Genomic DNA, 18,827 nt, shown 5'->3' on the forward strand with positions numbered 1-18,827 from the left:
ACCAAGGAAAACTGCTCTGATATTTTAGAACCAGAGGGCAAAATAAATATTGAAAGAATCCAACAACCACCTCCTAATATAGATCCAAAAAGAGAAACTTCTAGGAACATTGTAGCCAAATTCCAAAGTTCCCAGATCAAGGAGAAAATATTGCAAGCAGCTAGAAAGAAACAATTCCAGTATTGTGGAAATACAATCATGGGTAACACAAGATCTAGTAACTTCTACATTCAGGGATCGAAAGACATGGAATATGATATTCCAGAAGTCAAAGGAACTAGGATTAAAACCAAGAATTGCCTACCCAGAAAAACTGAGCATAATACTTCAGGGGGAAAAGCAGTCATTCAATGAAATGGAGGACTTTCAACCAGTCTTAATGAAAAGACCAGAACTGAATAGAAAATTTGACTTTCAAACACAAAAATCAAGAGAAGCATGAAAAGTTAAACAGGAAAGAGAAATCATAAGGGACTTTCTGCAGTCGAACTGCTTACATTCCTACATGGAAAGATAATATTTGTAACTCTTGAAACCTTTCTCAGTATTTGGGTTGTTGGAGGGATAATATACTCACATACACAAACACACATACGTATATACGTATATGTATGTGTGTGTGTGTGTGTGTGTGTGTATACTTAGGGTTGGGGTTATATATACACAGAGAGTACAGGGTGAGCTGAATTAGAAAGGATGATATCTAAAAAATTAAAATTAACGGGTGAGAGAGGAATATATTGAGAGCAGGAGGGGAGAAATGGAATGAGGCAAATTAGTTCGCAGAAAATAGACAAGAAAAAACTTTTTCAATGGAAGAGTAAAGGGAAGAGGTGAGAGGGAAAAAGTGGAGTTTGCTCTCATCACATTTGGCTTAAGGAGAGAATAATATGCTCACTCAAAAAAGTGGAGTACAAGGTCAGCCAGGAAGTGTCTGAGGATAGATTGAAACTCAGGTTTTCCTGAGTCGACGCCCAGCACTCTACACACAGTAGCACCTAGGTGCCACACCAGCAGAGTCACCTGACCAGCTGACTGTCAACATCTCTGACTTAGTTATATCATCCATGGAAAAACAATGTTAAAATAAATCTTTGTCCTCCAAAAATAGCTATCAAAAGTCACTTGTGAGTGGGAAGGTAAGAAGAAAGTCTCACCCAATATAGTAAACTGATACAACTAAGAGGAGAGAAAACTCTCAAGTGAATTATGGCTTCAAAGTCCAGCATTCCTGGGGCAACAAAGGTAGGCAGGAAACCAAGAAGAAGCCAAGCATTAGGAAGAAACACAGCAAGAGCTGTGGACTAGGGATGACCAGACAGAAACCTCCGGGCAATCTTGGACTCTTCATTCTCACTTACTCTGTATTTTCAAACAATTTCCAAGTCTTGTTGTTTCCTATCTCCATGATATCACTAATTTATATTCCATCTCTCCACTTAAACAGGGATAATCAGGAGTCAGGCCCCCAGCACCCATATGTGGTTTTCTACAAGACAAATCTGCACACATCACTCTCTAATTTCAATTAACTCCACTGGATCCGTCTCATGACCAGGATACAATAGGAACTCGCCCGTTTGGAATGATGCCAGAACATGCTTTATTGATCACCCCTCCTCTTTCCACTCACAGTAGCACAGCCAGAATTGCTTCTGGTGGTTGTCATCATGTCCAGAACTTCTGTCATGTCTGTGCATTTGTGGTGACCCTAAGCCTGGAATGCACTCTCTCCTCAGCTCCATCCCTCAGAATCCCTCATGCAATCCTCCAATTCCTACTGCCTTCCACCTCAATATTGCTCTTACCTAGTCTCAGCATAAGAAAGTAACACTAAGTGGCAATCCAAAAGATAGGCCTCTGATGTGTACTATGTGCACTACATTGAATGAGAGATCTGACCCTCAATGGATGAGAGAATGGTGACCAGGATGTTCCAAACCTACCCTAAGGGATTGACTTGAGGTAATGGGATTCCCTGCCTTGTCTGGCAGTCTAAGCCTACTCTAGCAGTAAAAGCACCAAGAATTATTAAGTTATTAATTATTAATTATGAAGTTTGTCTTCTCCTGGAACATTGACAATAAGTGTCTCTGAGTCTTCATAACATTTTTCTTTGAATTCATGAGGGTTCATCATAGTAGGAGCATAGGCACTGATGATGTCAGCATGACATTTCCCTGCAAGTGGCAATCACATCGTCATGAGCCTGTCATTCACTCCTTTTGGCAGGCATACAAGCTTCTTCACTAGATTAATTTTGATTGCAAAACCTACCCCAGCCTCACAGCACTCCACTTCATTGTGGCCGCTCCAGAAAAACCTGTATCCATCTCCGACTTCAGTAAGTTGGCCTTCATTTCCAGCCTTGTTCCACTAAGGTGTGCTATTTTGGATTCAATTAACCTTCTGAGTTTTCTTGCAACAAGACCTGTTCATCTTTCAGGCCTACTGAATTTTGATTTTGTGTTATCTCTAAATGTGTGCAAATTCCATGTGCTAATGGTGAGTGGAATCATCTTTGCAGACGTTTTTGTACATTTTTTGTGTTTAGACCACAGGGTGGGTTGCCCGCCTGCCGTGGTATCAGGCCAGGGTTCAGTAAGCAGACAATTTTAGGGAGCCTCTTGTAGCCCCTTCCTCACACCAGGAGGTGAGCAGTACAATTCTTAAAAAGTTGCTCAGACACCCAAGGAGCTGCTGAATGCCACTGCTGCTTCCACTGAAAAGAAAATCCTATGGCCTGGGCCACCTATGTACAGGGTTGTGCCTCCAGCTCCCGGTGTATCTGCACCCGCTCCTTCATCACTTGGCTCTCACCACAGGACTTTCAGATAGGTTAAATGCAAAATATATGTATGTGTGCGTGTGTGTGTGTGTGTGTGTGTGTAAATACATTAATGTGTGTGTCTTCATAAATGTATATACTTTTTTCCGTATTACAACCTTAAAATCGAGGGTTCTTGTCTTCCAAGTCCCACTCCAATACCCACCCCTTCTCTATGGAAATCTGAGGCCCTTGTATCATCATAGACAGCTAAGCCAACAAGAGAAAACCCAATTTAACTTTCAGAAAAGTTCTGTGAGAGCTAGATATTGAGGTAATGAAGCAGGTGGCATACAAAAGATATTTATTCCCTAGTTTATTGGAACCGCAACTGAAAAGTATGCAAGGATAATGGAGACACTGATAGAGTGGTAATAATGGGCCCCACCAATCCATCAGTAACTCCCCTAATGCCCTTGTATACAGATTGGTGTTTAGAGAGAATCAAAGTCTTTACCAGAAAAACATCACTTATAAGCTTTCTATAGACTTGAAGGCTCTAAGGAATTCATCCGTTGGAGCAACTGTCTGGTAAATCCCCACCCTTGGTGCCTGAAAGCAAATAGAAGATCACTTTTCCTAGGCCTGCTTGATTGGGAGAAGAGGGAGGGGAATATAAGGGTAAGAGAGAAGCTGTCCTCAATCCTGCCCCTGTTCCACATTTCATGCCCCAGGGTGTGTCCAGGAGATTACTGAAAGAAACAGTTACAGGACTACAGGACCAGGTATAGGAGTCACTAGCTACTTGGAGAAGAAACAGGGAAGTTCTCCATCTGGGGCCTTTCCTTGTCAATATTTGTCATCTTTGGATCAACTGAAGATTTCTCTGTGAGTTTAATCTTGTCTTTATACAATTATATTGATTCCTTCAAAGTGCACAGTTGGAAAAGTGGTCACTCTGGGAAATGGGGGGTGGGCAGAGAAGAAATTCCTGCTGCTGTGTTCTGAGGTTTTCTTCTTCTCTTGAAAGCAGGATCACCCCTAACTTTCAGATACTTTTTTGATATGGCCCCAGAAGGAAGGGAGAGTTTTGTTTGGAGTGCTTCAGAAGCCCCTCCAGCCCAAAAATGTGAAAGTTCCTGTTTCTAATCCTCTAGATGCAGGCTCCAAGTCAGGGTAGGTGGACCAGATAATATATTGATTTTTCTCCTCTTCTCAGTCTGGATGAACAGACCCACCCTTTCTGAGACATTTGGCCCTAAAGCACATCATTTGTCAATAAAGAAAAGATGAAGCTACAGCTGTCGAAAAACCTGATACCTTCAGTTAGTCAGGTGCTGGTCAATTACCTGGTCTGGCAGGAGAGGAGGACCTGCTGCTGCTGCTGCTGCTGCTTCATCCTCCTCCCCTCTGCCCACTCTCAATGCAGTAGTAGCTACTTGAGGGAAGTTCCATTGTCTTTGTGTTCCCAGCACCAGACGCAGTGGTGAAAATGATTCTGGGCCCAGGATCTCAAAAGAGTAAGTATTGAGCAAGAGTTTATTGCAGTGTGGCACAGAAAACCAATGAACAGATAATTGCACTCCCTTCCCTCCTTTTCACCAATGACTGACTAAGGATGTGAAACACTGTGTAATACTCTTGGACTTAGTTCATATGATGGCTAGTTGTTCTGAAATACTTTTTGTTTTTTTTTATTTTTTTATTTTAAAAAATTGATTTTGTGTAAGGGACAGTGATAGAATGATAAAAATTATGTAAAAGAAAAATTATTGGTAGAAATTTTAAAATATAAATAAATGAATGGATGGATTTATGAATTAATAAAACAATAAGTTTATAGATAAATGTATGCATCCATACATTGAATGAATAAGCAAATTTCTGTTCCATTGAATTAAGTGGTTCAACCCACCTTTAGACCTGTTCACATAGGTTATAGAAGGAAGCCAGATCGTCATGTACTAAAAGAAAGAGCAGAAGAAAGGAAAATGAGGGGTGACTTGGAGTGTGGTCAAAGAAGACAGGAGAAATGAATATATCCCAATCTTCTCCAGAAGGCTCATTTCTGTACTTCACTGTCACATCATGACAAGAGAAAGGGGTAAAAAGAAATGAGTTTTTTAAAAGACTACTGTGTGCCAGGCACAGTCTTAAACACTACATATATTATCTCATTTGATCCTCTGGAGAACCCTGTGAACTTGGTGCCATTACTGACCTCATTTTACAGTTGAGGAACCTGAGGGAGACAGATGTTAAGTGATTTGTCCAGGTTCACACAGCCAATGTGACTACTGAAAAGTCTGAGATACATAATTTCTGGATAAATAATAATCAGTTTATTAACCATGGCTGGCAAGTAAGAGATTGAAGTTGTTGTCCTCCTGAAGCGCTTCGAATGTTTCAAAAGTCTTTGGGAAAGGAGGTGCGGCAGAGGGTAGAAATCACTTCTAATTGGTTAACAATCAGTGAGGGGGTGGACACAGAGATGGGAAGAAAGACTTCAGCTCCCCTTGCAGAGGACAGGAGGAGGTTCAGTTGCCTCCTGGTATCTGGACAAAGGCATTCATCTCTCCCTGGTCAATAAAAGATGAGCAAAGGTGGGGTAAAAAATAACACGTGTATTAGATTCTGTTTTTAAGGTCTTCTAATGTGGCATCCCATCCATGATTAAAAAGCAGGTACTGGAGGATTTGATGGGCCTCGTCATCACCAATGTCCTTCGGAGACTGAACAGCTGACAAAGCGATAGTTTCTTAATGAAGGTATTGGAAGGGTTAGTCTTAATCCTAATTAAGTAATTGGTTACTAATATAAGAGAAATACTTATATATCCTATTACTAAGTGTCTGAGACTAGATTTTTTAAATTAATTTATTTAAGTTTTCAACATTCATTTCCAAAAAATTTGGGGGGTCCAAATTTTCTCCCCATTTCTCCCCTTTCTCCACCCCAAAACGCCGAGCATTCTAATTACTCCTATCACCAATCTGCCTTCCCTTCTAACATCCCTCCCTTCCCTTCTCCCCATCTTCTCGTTTGTCCTGTATGGCAAGATAACTTTCTATATCCCATGACCTGTATTTCTTGTTTCCTAATTGCAAGAACAATGTCAACAGTTGTTCCTAAAACTTTGAGTTCCAGCTTCTCTTCATCCCTCCCTCCCCACCCATTCCCATTGGGAAGGCAAGCAATTCAACATAGGCCATATCTGTGTAGTTTTGCAAATGACTTGCATAATAGTCGTGCTGTGTAAAACTAACTATATTTCTCTCCATCTTTTCCTGCTCCCCATTGCTTCTATTCTCTCCTTTGATCCTATCCCTCCCCAAGAGTCTTCATTTCTGATTGCCCCCTCCTCCCATTGTCGTCTCTTCCATAATCCTCCCCACCCTGCTTATCCCCTTCTCCCCCACTTTCCTAAGATAGGTTTTCATACCAAAATGATTGTGCATTTCATTCCTTCCTTTAGTCTAATGTGATGAGAGTAAGCTTCATGTTTTTTTCTCTCACCTCCCTATTTTGTCCCTCCTCTGAAAAGTCATTTATTTGCCTCTTCTATGAGAGATAATTTGCCCTCTTCAATTTCTCCCTTTCTCCTCCCAATATATTTCTCTCTCACAGCTTAATATCATTTTTGTTAAGATGTGATTCCATCCTGTTCTATTCACCCTGTGCTCTCTATCACTCTATCTCTGTGTCTGTGTGTGCGTGTGTGTGTGTGTGTGTATAATCCCACCAACTACCCAGATATTGAAAAAAGTTTTCAAGAGTTACAAATATTGTCTTTCCATGTAGGAATGTAAATAGTTCAACTCTAGTAAGTCCCTCATGATTTCTCTTTGCTGTTTACAATCTCATGCTTCTCTTGATTCTTGTGTTTGAAAGTCAAATTTTCTTTTCAGCTCTGGTCTTTTCATCAAGAATGCTTGAAAGTCCCTTGTTTCATTGAAAGACGATTTTTTCCCCTGAAGTATTATGTTCAGTTTTGCTGGGTAGGTGATCCTTGCTTTCAGTCCTAGTTCTTTCACTTCTGGAATATAATATTCCACACCCTTCGTTCCCTTAATGTAGAAGCTGCTAGATCTTGTGTTATCCTGATTGTATTTCCACAATACTTGAATTGTTTCTTTCTAGCTGTTTGCAGTGTTTTCTCCTTGATCTGGGAACTCTGGAATTTGGCCACAATGTTCCTAGGAGTTTGCGTTTTTGTATATCTTTCAGGAAGTGATCGGCAGATTCTTTAAGTATTTATTTTGCCTCCTGGTTCTAGAATATCAGGACAGTTTTCCTTGACAATTTCATGAAAAGTGTTGTCTAGGCTCTTTTTTTGATCATGGCTTTCAGGTAATCCCATATTTTTTAAATTGTCTCTCCTGGATCTTTTTTGCAGGTCAGTTGTTTTTCCAATGAGATATGTTGCATTATCTTTCATTTTTTCGTTCTTTTGGTTTTGTTTTGTGATTTCTTGGTTTCTCATAAAGTCATTAGCATCCATCTGTTCCATTATAATTTTTAAAGAACTATTTTCTTCAGTCAGTTTTTGAACCTCTTTTTCCATATGGCTAATTCTGCTTTTTAAAGCATTCTGCTACTCACTGACTTTTTGAACCTCTTTTGCCAGTTGAGGTAGCCTATTTTTCAAGCTGTTATTTTCTTCAGCATTTTTTTGGGTCTCCTTTAGCAAGGTGTTGGCCTGCTTTTAATGCTTTTCTTGCATCTCTATCATTTCTCTTCCCACTTTTTCCTCCACCTCTCTTACTTGTATTTCAAAATCCTTTTTGAGCTCTTCCATGGCCTGAACCCATTCAATATTTATTTTGGATGTTTGGGATACAGAGGCCTTGACTTTTATGTCTCTTTCTGATGGTAACCATTGTTCTTCCTCATCTGAAAGGATGGGAGAAAATATCTATTCACCAAGAAAGTAACCTTCTATAGTCTTATTTTTTTCCTTTTTCTGGGCATTTTCCCAACCAGTTCCTTGACTTTTAGGTCCACTGTCAAGAGTAGCGTATACTCTGTGCATCTCTAATATCTCTGTTCCTCCAAAGTGGCACAGTCCAGTGTGATCTGGAAGCAGGAAGAGATTTTTGTATCCAGAATCCTAGCAGTTACGTCTCCACAGTCACCTAGCCTCCAGTTCCTCCAAGTCAGCACTGGAAGCTGACCTTCAGATAAGCTGAATGGGCAGGGCCACCATTCATTGGAGAAAAAGACCAGCTCCCTCAGTGCCCCCAGGGGTTTTATGATCCAACAATGCATGCAGGCTGATTTAGGGGCTTCCCTGACAACTGCTGCCACCTGCCCAATGTGGCCTCTGCAACCAGCTGCTGCCTGGGGCCAGAGCTATGGGAAGGCCCTTCTCCCTTCCCAGCCAGCTGAATAAACCCCCTCACTGACCTTTGGAGCCTATGGGTTGAAGGATCTGAGGACTCGGGGACGTGACTGGAGATTTCTCGCCCAAGATGTCCTCTTCCCAGACACTCATCACACTGACTGGCAGAGGCTGGGATGGGCTCTGAGCTCGGCTCCGTGTCCACTGCAAGTGATGTTTCCCATGGGCCTTTCAGGTCACCCTGGGCTGGAAATGTACTCCACTCTCTTGTTCTCCACTTCTGCTGCTCCAAAATCTGTTGAGAGTTCCTCTCTACAGGTATTTTATGGGCTGTCTGGGAAGACGCTGCCTTTGTGTGTCTTTCTCCTCCATCATCTGGGCTCCACCACCTCTGAGACTAGATTTTAACCCACTTCTTTCTCTAGGCCAAGCACTCTGCTCACTGTGGTCCCACGAAGCTGTACCCTAGAGAGAGGGAGTGGGGAAGAGGAGGCTCTAACTCTGGAAGGTAAAGATGACAGCAAATCTCTAGAAAAGTCCCTTATACCCTTCCTTGTCTTTGTGTCCCCAGGTCCTCTGAGGACAACTTCATCAGGCTTGCATCAACTACAATGGCTGTGTCCCCCACACCTGGACAACTGGAATATCCTCATGACAATGCAACAAAGAGAAGTGTAAATGCAAGTTTAGTTCTTCTGCAACCACGACGGTTTTACTTGTATTTCTGGATGCGGATCCTCACTGTGCTCATTGTCATACTTGGGCTGGTGGGGAATAGTATCGTCCTGTGGCTCCTGGGCTTTCGTATCCAGAGGAAGCCCTTCTCTGTGTACATCCTCAACCTCGCTGGGGCCGACGCCCTCTTCCTGTGTTCCTCCTTTCTGATCTACATGAACGAACTTTTGAGATTTATTTCTTCTCACGTAATAGTTGTAGTGTGGTTTTTCCTCCAACACATGTTCTTCATTGTAAGCGTGAGCCTTGTAGCTGTGATCAGCACAGATCGCTGCCTCTCTGTTCTCTTCCCCATCTGGTACCGATGTCACCGCCCCAAGCACACGTCTGCCACCATGTGCACTGTCCTCTGGGTTGTGGTCATCCTGTTCAGTGCAGTATATTGCACACTTTGTTGGCGCAAGTTTTCTGGCCCTGTCTGTAGCAATACCATTATCATGTTCCAGTTCGTGTGGTTCATCGTCCACACCTGCACGTTGTGTGTGTCCAGTTTGACTCTGCTTCTGAGGGTACAGTGCAGCTCCCAGCGCCGACAGCCCCCCAGGCTCTACCTCCTGGTCCTGCTCACAGTCCTCGTGTTCCTGCTCTGTGGCCTGCCCATAGGGATCGATAATTTCATAGAATTTGAGACACACTCACAATTCCTGCCATATTGGCTACGTCCAATAATGGCCTGTGTGAACAGCAGTGCAAACCCCATCATTTACTTCTTCCTGGGCAACCAAAGGTGTCGAAGGAGGGAGCCCCTCAGGGTGATCCTCCAGAGGGCCTTGGGGGATGAGGAGGTGGGAGGTGGGACAAGGAGTACTTCTCACACCAAAACCTCAGAGACATCCTTCTGAGGCTAAGAACAAGATGCTCAGACTCCAGAGCTTTTGACATGAGCCCCTGTACCAGACCCCGCTGCAGCCTCTTCCCACCTTCCTGGCAAGGAAACCAAGATTCCCCTACCATCCCTTATGTTGGTGCCCAGGCTTTGAACTGTAAACTGTGAAGAAACATTTATAAGGTGCCTGCTCTATATTAGGCAGATGGGCAATGCAGGGGATCGAGCTGCACAGCCTGGAATGGGAACTGTGGTCAGGTCTGGCCTGAGACACTTAGCAACAGTATGACCTTCTGCAAGTCACTTCACTTTGCCTCAGTTTCCTTATCTGTAAAATGAGCTAGCAAAAGAAATGTAAACCAGTCCAGTATCTTTGCCAAGAAAACCTCAGATGGGGGTAACAAAGAATCATATGAGTGAACAGCAGGACTATTAGAGGTACTGTACTAAATGCTTTACAAATATCTAATTTAACCCTCTCAATATACCTGACATATATTGAGGTACGTGCTCCTAAGACCCCCCTTTTACACTTGAGGAAACTGAGGCAGACAGAGTTCAGTGACTAAATAAGGGTCCCCAAGCAAGCAAGTACATGAAACTGGATTTGAACTCAGATCTTCCTGACTTCTGACCTAATGCTCTGTGCACTTTGGATCCCCCTAGTTTTCTGGAGGCTACTCTACCTGCAGAGTCAGGCCCAGAGTTTCATATGTCACAAGCTCAGAGGAAGGCTACTCCACCAAAAGGCCACTGTCCCTGTTCTGAGGAGGAGAGGAAGAGGAAAGACGTCCTGTAAGGCCCCATGTCTCCCTGTCCACTCCTTGTGAATCTGTGAATGAAGGCAGAGTCAGGGGTCAGACTCCTCAGGGTTCTGGGGGCCATGCTCCCCCACCTTGTCTTCTCTCAGACTTGATCCACAAGGTCCCCTCAGGCCTCGTTCCCCCTCTTCCCTCTAAAAAGGAAAGATTCCAGCTCAGCCAGGTGCCCTCCATTCCCTGCTTGTGCTCCTTTCCCCTCCCTCTACCAGATCCATCATCGTTGTTCAGCCAAATACTTCTCTGTCTCTAAAGGTCAAGGCTGAGAGTCAGCTTCCCTTCTTGTTTCCAGTCTGTTTCTCCAGGGCTCCATCTCTCTGAGTCTCTGTTTTTCTATGTTTCTGTGACCCTCTCTATTCTGATCATTCTTTCACTCTGCTTGACCCAGTTCCTGATGATCGTGAATATTGTAGTGGTGGTACAGGAGAGAGCACACCCTAAGGAGACCAAAATTGGGGAAGGGGATACATATCACACGTATACATATCACACACACCATGTATATATGCCACACAACACACCTATTCATTACATACACATGCCACATAGCACATGCACACTCATAAACATGCATGGAGCAACAATTTCCTATCCAGTCTATGAGACATCATTCAGCCTCTGTTTGATTCCTCCACTGTCAATGACCGTGCTGTTTCTTCAGTGGTTTCAGGTCCCGTAATTTTTCTGGTCTCCACACAGACTGGTGTAAATGTCTGATTGTTAAAAATTTTTACTACTGGTTTAATCAATTGTGTTTATAATTTTCCTTATTTTATACTATCCCTACATTCCTGCTATAAATCCCACTTGGTCATAATCTTTGTAGTATATTGTTTTAATCTTTTAGCTATGACCTTATCTATACCTATAACTTTCTTCCTCTGCTTTCATTCTTTGTGTTTTATGTATCAATATCATATTTGTTTCATAAAAGGACTTTCATAGGCTCCTTCCTTGACTATTATTCCAATTTTTTATATTAGAATTACTTCATCTTCAAATTTTTCATAGAATTCTCTTGTAAATCCAACTAGTAATGGAACTGTTTTCTTGGGAATCTCATTTTTGTCCTGTTCAATTTTTTTTCTAAAATAGGTCTTTTTAAATATTCTATTTCCTCTTCTGCTAATCTAGGCAATTTATATTTTTGAGAATATTCTTGCATTTCACTTAAAGTGTTAAATTTCTTGGCATGTAATTGTGCAAAATAACTCCTTATCCTCAATTTAATTTCATCTTCATTGGTGGTAGATTCACACTATTCATTTTTAGTACTAGTGATTTGGTTATCTTCTCTCTTCTTAAATCAAATTAACCAATTGCACATCTCTATCATTTTTTTCTTAAAATCAGCTCCTAGTTTATTTATCAATTCAGTCGGTTTTTCTAATCAATTTCATTCATCTCATCTTCAGTTTTTAAGATTTCCAATCTAATGTTTAGTTGGAAATTTTTAGTTTGTTCTCTTTTTCTAGTTTTCTTCATTGCATACTTAATTGCATACCAGGGTCCCAAAGCAAGCACCTGAGGATTTGAACTCAGATCTTCCTGCCTCCAGACCCAATACTCTGTGCTCTTTGGAGCCCCCTAGCTTGCTGGAGGCTACTTTACTTGGAGAGTGAGGTCCAGGGTCTGCTGTTTGTCTATTTCATAGATGTAAGTACTTACACACAAATTTTCCTCTGATTCTTGCTTTTCCTGTATCCCTAGGTTGTGGTATGTTGTCTCATTACTGACATTTTGTTTAATAAATTTTTTTTGTTTTTTTTAATTTAAATTTATTTATTTAAATTTTCAACATTCATTTCCAAAAAATTGTAGGTTCCAAATTTTCTCCCCATTTCTCCCCTCCCCCACACCAAATCGCTGAGTATTCTAATTACCCCTATCACCAATCTGTCCTCCCTTCTAACATCCCTCCCTTCCCTTCTCCCCATCTTCTCTTTTGTCCTGAAGGGCAAGATAAATTTCGATACCCCCATTACCTGTATTTCTTATTTCTTAGTTGCAAGAACAATACTCAACAGTTGTTCCTAAAACTTTGAGTTTCACCTTCTCTTCATGCCTCCCTCTCCACCCATTCCGTTTCGGAAGGCAAGCAATGCAATATAGGCCATATCTGTGTAGTTCTGCCAATGACTTCCATAATAGTCGTGTTGTGTAAGACTAACTATATTTCCCTCCATCCTATCCTGCCCCACGTTTCTTCTATTCTCTCTTTTGATCCTATCAATCCCCAATACTGCTCCCTCCTCCCACTGCCCTCCCTTGCATTGTCCCCCCAACTGCTTATCCCCTTCTTCCCCAATCTCCTGTATTGTAAGATAGGTTTTCATACCAAAATAAGTGTGCATTTTATTCCTTCCTTTAGTAGAATGTGATGAGAGTAAGTTTCACGTTTTTTCTCTCACCTCTCCCCTTTTTCCCTCCACTGAAAAGTCTATTACTTGCCTCTTTTCTGAGAGATAATTTACCCCCATTCCATTTCTGCCTTTCTCCTCCCAATACATTTCTCTCTCGCTGCTTAATTTCATTATTTTAAGATATGATCCCATCCTATTCAATTCACCCTGTGCTCTGTGTGTGTGTGTGTGTGTGTGTGTGTGTGTGTGTAATCCCACCAACTACACAGATACTGAAAAAAGCTTCAAGAGTTACAAATATTGTCTTTCCATGTAGGAATGTAAATAGTTCAACTTTAGTAAGTCTTTTATGACTTCTCTTTGCTGTTTCCTTTTCATGCTTCTCTTCCTCCTTGTGTTTGAAAGTCAAATATTCTTTTCAGCTCTGGTCTTTTCATCAGGAATGCTTGAAAGTCCTCTATTTCATTGAAATTTTTCCCCTGCAATATTATACTCAGTTTTCTTGGTAGGTGATTCTTGGTTTTAGTCCTAGTTTCTTTGACTTCTAGAATATCATATTCCACCCCCTTCGATCCCTTAGGGTAGAAGTTGCTAGATCTTGTGTTATCCTGATTGTATTTCCACAATACTTGAAATGATTCTTTCTAGCTGTTGCACTATTTTCTCCTTGACCAGGGAACTCTGGAATTTGGCCACAATGATCCTGGGAGTTTCTCTTTTTGGATATCTTTCAAGAAGTGATAGGTAGATTCTTTCAATATTTATTTTGCCCCCTGATTCTAGAATATCAGGACAGTTTTCCTTGATAATTTCATGGAAGATGATGCCTAGGCTCTTTTTTTGATCATGGTTTTCAGGTAGTCCCATAATTTTTGAATTGTCTCTCCTGGATCTATTTTCCAGATCATTTGTTTTTTCAGTGAGATACGTCACATTATCTTCCATTTTTTCATTCTTTTGGTTTTGTTTTGTGATTTCTTGGTTTCTCATAAAGTCATTAACCTCCATCTGTTCCATTCTAATTTTTAAAGAACTGTTTTCTTCAGTGAGGTTTTGAAACTCCTTTTTCATTTGGCAGATTCTACTTTTTAAAGCATTCTTCTCCTCATTAGCTTTTTGAACCTCTTTTGTCAATTGAGTTAGCCTGTTTTTCAAGGTGTTATTTTCTTCAGCGTTTTGGGGGTCTCCTTAACAAGGTGTTGACCCGTTTTTCATGCTTTCCTTGCATCTCTCTCATTTCTCTTACCAATTTTTCTTCGACCTCTCTTACTTGATTTTCAAAATCCTTTTTGAGCTTTCCCATGCCTGGGCCCATTGAATATTCATTTTGGATGTTTGGGATACAGAAGCCTTGACTTTTATGTCTTTCCCTGATGCTAAGCATTGTTCTTCCTCATCTGAAAGGATAGGAGAAAATATCTGTTCACCAAAAAAGTAACCTTCTATAGTCTTATTTTTTCCCTTTTCTGCACATTTTCCCAACCAGTTACTTGACTTTTGGGTCCACTGTCAAGAGCAGGGTATACTCTGTGTATCTGTAATGTCTTTGTTCCTTCAAGGTGGCACAATCAGGTGTGTACTGGTTTGGATGCAGAGAGGGATTTTTGTGCCCAGAATCTTAGCAGTTACCTCTCCACAGCCAACTGGTCTCCAGTTCCTCCAAGTCAGCACTGGGGGCTGATTTTCAGATAAGCTGGATGAGCAGGGCCACGATTCAGTGTGAGATAAAGAACAGCTCTGCTAGGGCCTCCACCCAGGGCTGAGGCAAGACTCAGCTTTTCAATGCCCCCAGGGGTTTTTATGCTTCAATAATGGATCTGGCTGCTGGGCCTGCAAATGTGGCCTCTGCAGAGGCTGCGTGAGGCAAGAGCTATGGGAAGGCCCTTCTCCTTTCCTGGCCAGCTGATAAAACCCTGTCACTGACCTTTGGCGCCTGTGGGTTGAGGGATCTGAGATCCTGCTGCTGCTGGGACTAGGGATTTCAGTACTGGGGATTCCGCCAGCAAGAGCTGTTCCCGAGCTGCCAAACGTGGCTAAGGTTGGGCTGAGCTCCACTGAGCCTCTGGTGCAACAGACATTTCCCATGGGCCTTTCAGGTCACCCTGGCCTAGAAATCTCCTCTACCCCGTTGTTCTCCACTTCTGTTGCTCCAGAATTTCTTGAGAGTCCCTCTATACAGGTGTTTTACGGGCTGTGTGGGGAGACCCTGAATATGTGTGTCTTTCTACTCCGCCATATTAGCTCTTCCCCTCTTTAATGAATTTTTAATTGTTTCTATGATTTGTCCTTTAACCCATTCATTCTTTAACATAAGTTTGCTTAATCTCTAACCAGTTTTTAGCCTATGTTTCTGTGGTCCCTTATTAAATATTATTTTTATTGCATTGTGTTCTGAAAAGAATACTTTTAATATTTCTGTTTTCTGTTTTCAGATATAAAATTTCATATCCTCACATATTGAAAGTCATTGTAAAACTATCATAAACTACTAGGGGGTGAAAGGTATATTTCTTTCCATTTTCATTTACTTCGCTCCACATAGCTCTCACATCTAACTTATCTAAAATTTTGTTAACTTCTTTCTCATTAATTTTTGGTTAAATTTATCAAATACTGAAAGGTGAAAATTACAGTTACCCACTATTATAATACTACATCTACCTCTCAAATTTTCTTTAAAAAATGTAGATGCAGGCGGAGCCAAGATGGCGTAGTAGAAAGACGCACATACACATAGCTCCGAACCCACAACCCATAGAACAACTACAAAGAAGTAACTCACGGTGAATTCTGCACCCAGAGGCCACAGACCATTGGAGCGAGGGAGATTTCTGTTCCGGAGAGACCTGCAAACCTCTCGTAAAAGGTCCTTCGTGCTGCGGACTGGGTGCTGAGTACAGCCCTGCTGTGGCCGCGGCACCGAGAGGAACAGATCCGAGCGGGCTTCAGGGACGGGATCTCCAGCGGCCGCACAAGTACCTCCACCCACAGGTGACGGGGGTCGGTGAGAGAGTCTCTTTGGAGGGTCGAGGGGGGAGTGGGGTGCCCCCATGGCTTGGGCCCCCTCGGGAGACAGAAGCTGAGGGGCAGCGGCAGACCAGGGCTCCCCAAGCAGGCAGGAGCCTGGATCCATTGTTGAAGGTCTGTGCATAAACTCCCTGAGGGAACTGAGCCTGAGAGGCAGCCATGCCCCCATCTGAGCATCTGAATTTAATCTCACACTGAATAGCAGCCCTGCCCCCGCCCAAAGCCCTGAGGCTGGAAGCAGCATTTGAATCTCAGACCCCAAACACTGGCTGGGAGGATGAGGAGGTGAGGTGGGTGTGAGGAAAATATTCAGAGGTCAAGTCACTGGCTGGGAAAATGCCCAGAAAAGGGAAAAGAAATAAGACTATAGAAGGTTACTTTCTTGGTGAACAGGCATTTCCTCCCTTCCTTTCTGATGAGGAAGAACAATGCTTACCATCAGGCAAAGACACAGAAATCAAGGCTTCTGTGTCTCAGCCCACTCAATGGGCTCAGGCCATGGAAGAGCTCAAAAAGAATTTTGAAAATCAAGTTAGAGAGGTGGAGGAAAAGCTGGGAAGAGAAATGAGAGACATGAAGTCAAAGCATGAACAGCAAATCAGCTCCCTGCTAAAGGAGACCCAAAAAAATGTTGAAGAAAATAACACCTTGAAAACTAGCCTAACTCAATTGGCAAAAGAGGTTCAAAAAGCCAATGAGGAGAAGAATGCTTTCAAAAGCAGAATTAGCCAAATGGAAAAGGAGATTCAAAAGCTCACTGAAGAAAATAGTTCTTTCAAAATTAGAATGGCACAGATGGAGGCTAAGGACTGTATGAGAAAGCAAGAAATCACAGAACAAAGCCAGAGGAATGGAAAAATGGAAGATAATGTGAAATATCTCATTGGAAAAACAACTGACCTGGAAAATAGATCCAGGAGAGACAATTTAAAAATTATGGGACTACCTGAAAGCCATGATCAAAAGAAGAGCCTAGACATCATCTTTCATGAAATTATCAATGAAAACTGCCCTGAGATTCTAGAACCAGAGGGCAAAATAAATATTCAAGGAATCCACAGAACACCGCATGAAAGAGATCCAAAAAGAGAAACTCCTAGGAACATTGTGGCCAAATTTCAGAACTCCCAGGTGAAAGAGAAAATATTGCAAGCAGCTAGAAAGAAACAATTCAAGTATTGTGGAAATACAATCAGGATAACACAAGATCTAGCAGCTTCTACATTAAGGGATCGAAGGGCATGGAATAGGATATTCCAGAAGTCAAAGGAACTAGGACTAAAACCAAGAATCACCTACCCAGCAAAACTGAGTATAATACTTCAGGGGAAAAATTGGTCTTTCAATGAAATAGAGGATTTTCAAGCATTCTTGATGAAAAGACCAGAGCTGAAAAGAAAATTTGACTTCCAAACACAAGAATGAAGAGAACCATGAAAAGGTGAACAGCAAAGAGAAGTCATAAGGGACTTACTAAAGTTGAACTGTTTACATTCCTACATGGAAAGACAATATTTGTAACTCTTGAAACATTTCAGTATCTGGGTACTGGGTGGGATTACACACACACACATGCACACACTCACACACACATAGAGACAGAGTGCACAGAGTGAATTGAAGAGGATGGGATCATATCTTTAAAAAAATGAAATCAAGCAGTGAGAGAGAAAGATATTGGGAGGAGAAAGGGAGAATTGAATGGGGCAAATTATCTCTCATAAAAGAGGCAAGCAACAGACTCATTAGTGGAGGGATAAAGAGGGGAGGTGAGAGAAAAACATGAAGTCTACTCTCATCACATTCCACTAAAGGAAAGAATAAAATGCCTACTCATTTTGGTATGAAAACCTATCTTACAACACAGGAAAGTGGAGGATAAGGGGATAAGCAGAGTGGGGGGGGGGATGATAGAGGGGAGGGCATGGGGAGGAGAGTGCAATTTGAGGTCAACACTCATGGGGAGGGATAGGATCAAAAGAGAATAGAAGTAATGGGGGACAGGATAGGATGGAGGGAAATATAGTTAGTCCTATACAACACAACTATTATGGAAGTCATTTGCAAAACTACACAGATTTGGCCTATATTGAATTGCTTGCCTTCCAAAGGGAAGGGGTGGAGAGGGAGGGAGCTAAAGAAGTGGGAACTCAAAGTGTTAGGATCAACTGTAATGTTCTTACCACTAGGAAATAAGAAATACAGGTAAAGGGGTATAGAAAGCTATCTGGCCCTACAGGACAAAAGAGAAGACAGAGACAAGGGCAGAGAGGGATGATAGAAGAGAGAGCAGATTGGTCATAGGGGCAATTAGAATGCTTGGCGTTTGGGGGGTGAGGGGAGAAAAGGGGAGAAAATTTGTAACCCAAAATTTTGTGAAAATGAATGTTAAAAGCTAAATTAAAAAAAAATGTCAAAAAAAATGTAGATGCATTGTATTTGGTTCATATAAGTTCAGTATTGTTATTGTTTCACAGTTGTTGTTGGTATCTTTTATCAAAATATAATTAACCTGTAATCTCCTTTAGTTAGAGCTTTATTAGCCTTATTAACACTGTCTGAGATCATGATTGCCACCCCTGCATTTTTTGCAGCAGGTGAAGCCTAATAAATTCGATGCCAAACTTCCATTTTAGTTCTGTGTATCTCCCATTTTTAAATGAATTACTTGTAAACAACATATTGGGGAATTCTGATTTTCAATTCATTCCTCTGTTTTCCACTGTGACTTACCCATCAAATTCAAGTATAATCTTTAATTTTTAAATTAAACATTTAATGAACTTTCAGATATTTGTAACTAAAAACACCAGAACTAAGCCGAAAATTCAGTATAGAAGATTCAGAAGAAATATGAGGAAAACATTAAAGATGAATTTAAGGGACCCATTAAATTCAAATCGTTTACTTCTTAGCTATGAATATGTTATCAGTATTTTTAAAGCTGACA

General features: G+C 41.6%; 1 protein-coding gene across 1 annotated transcript; it reads left to right on the top strand.

Moving 5' to 3' along the window:
* Positions 1-8,090: 8,090 nt before the first annotated feature.
* Positions 8,091-9,685, top strand: LOC140522545 (mas-related G-protein coupled receptor member X1-like). The gene is made up of 2 exons (XM_072637951.1): positions 8,091-8,426; positions 8,680-9,685. Exon 2 carries the CDS (start codon positions 8,720-8,722, stop codon positions 9,683-9,685), a length of 966 nt encoding a protein of 321 aa, XP_072494052.1. The 5' UTR covers positions 8,091-8,426; positions 8,680-8,719.
* Positions 9,686-18,827: the final 9,142 nt, after the last annotated feature.

This window comes from Notamacropus eugenii, chromosome 2 (assembly GCF_028372415.1).
Source record: "Notamacropus eugenii isolate mMacEug1 chromosome 2, mMacEug1.pri_v2, whole genome shotgun sequence".
In the NCBI taxonomy this organism is placed as follows: Eukaryota; Metazoa; Chordata; class Mammalia; order Diprotodontia; family Macropodidae; genus Notamacropus; species Notamacropus eugenii.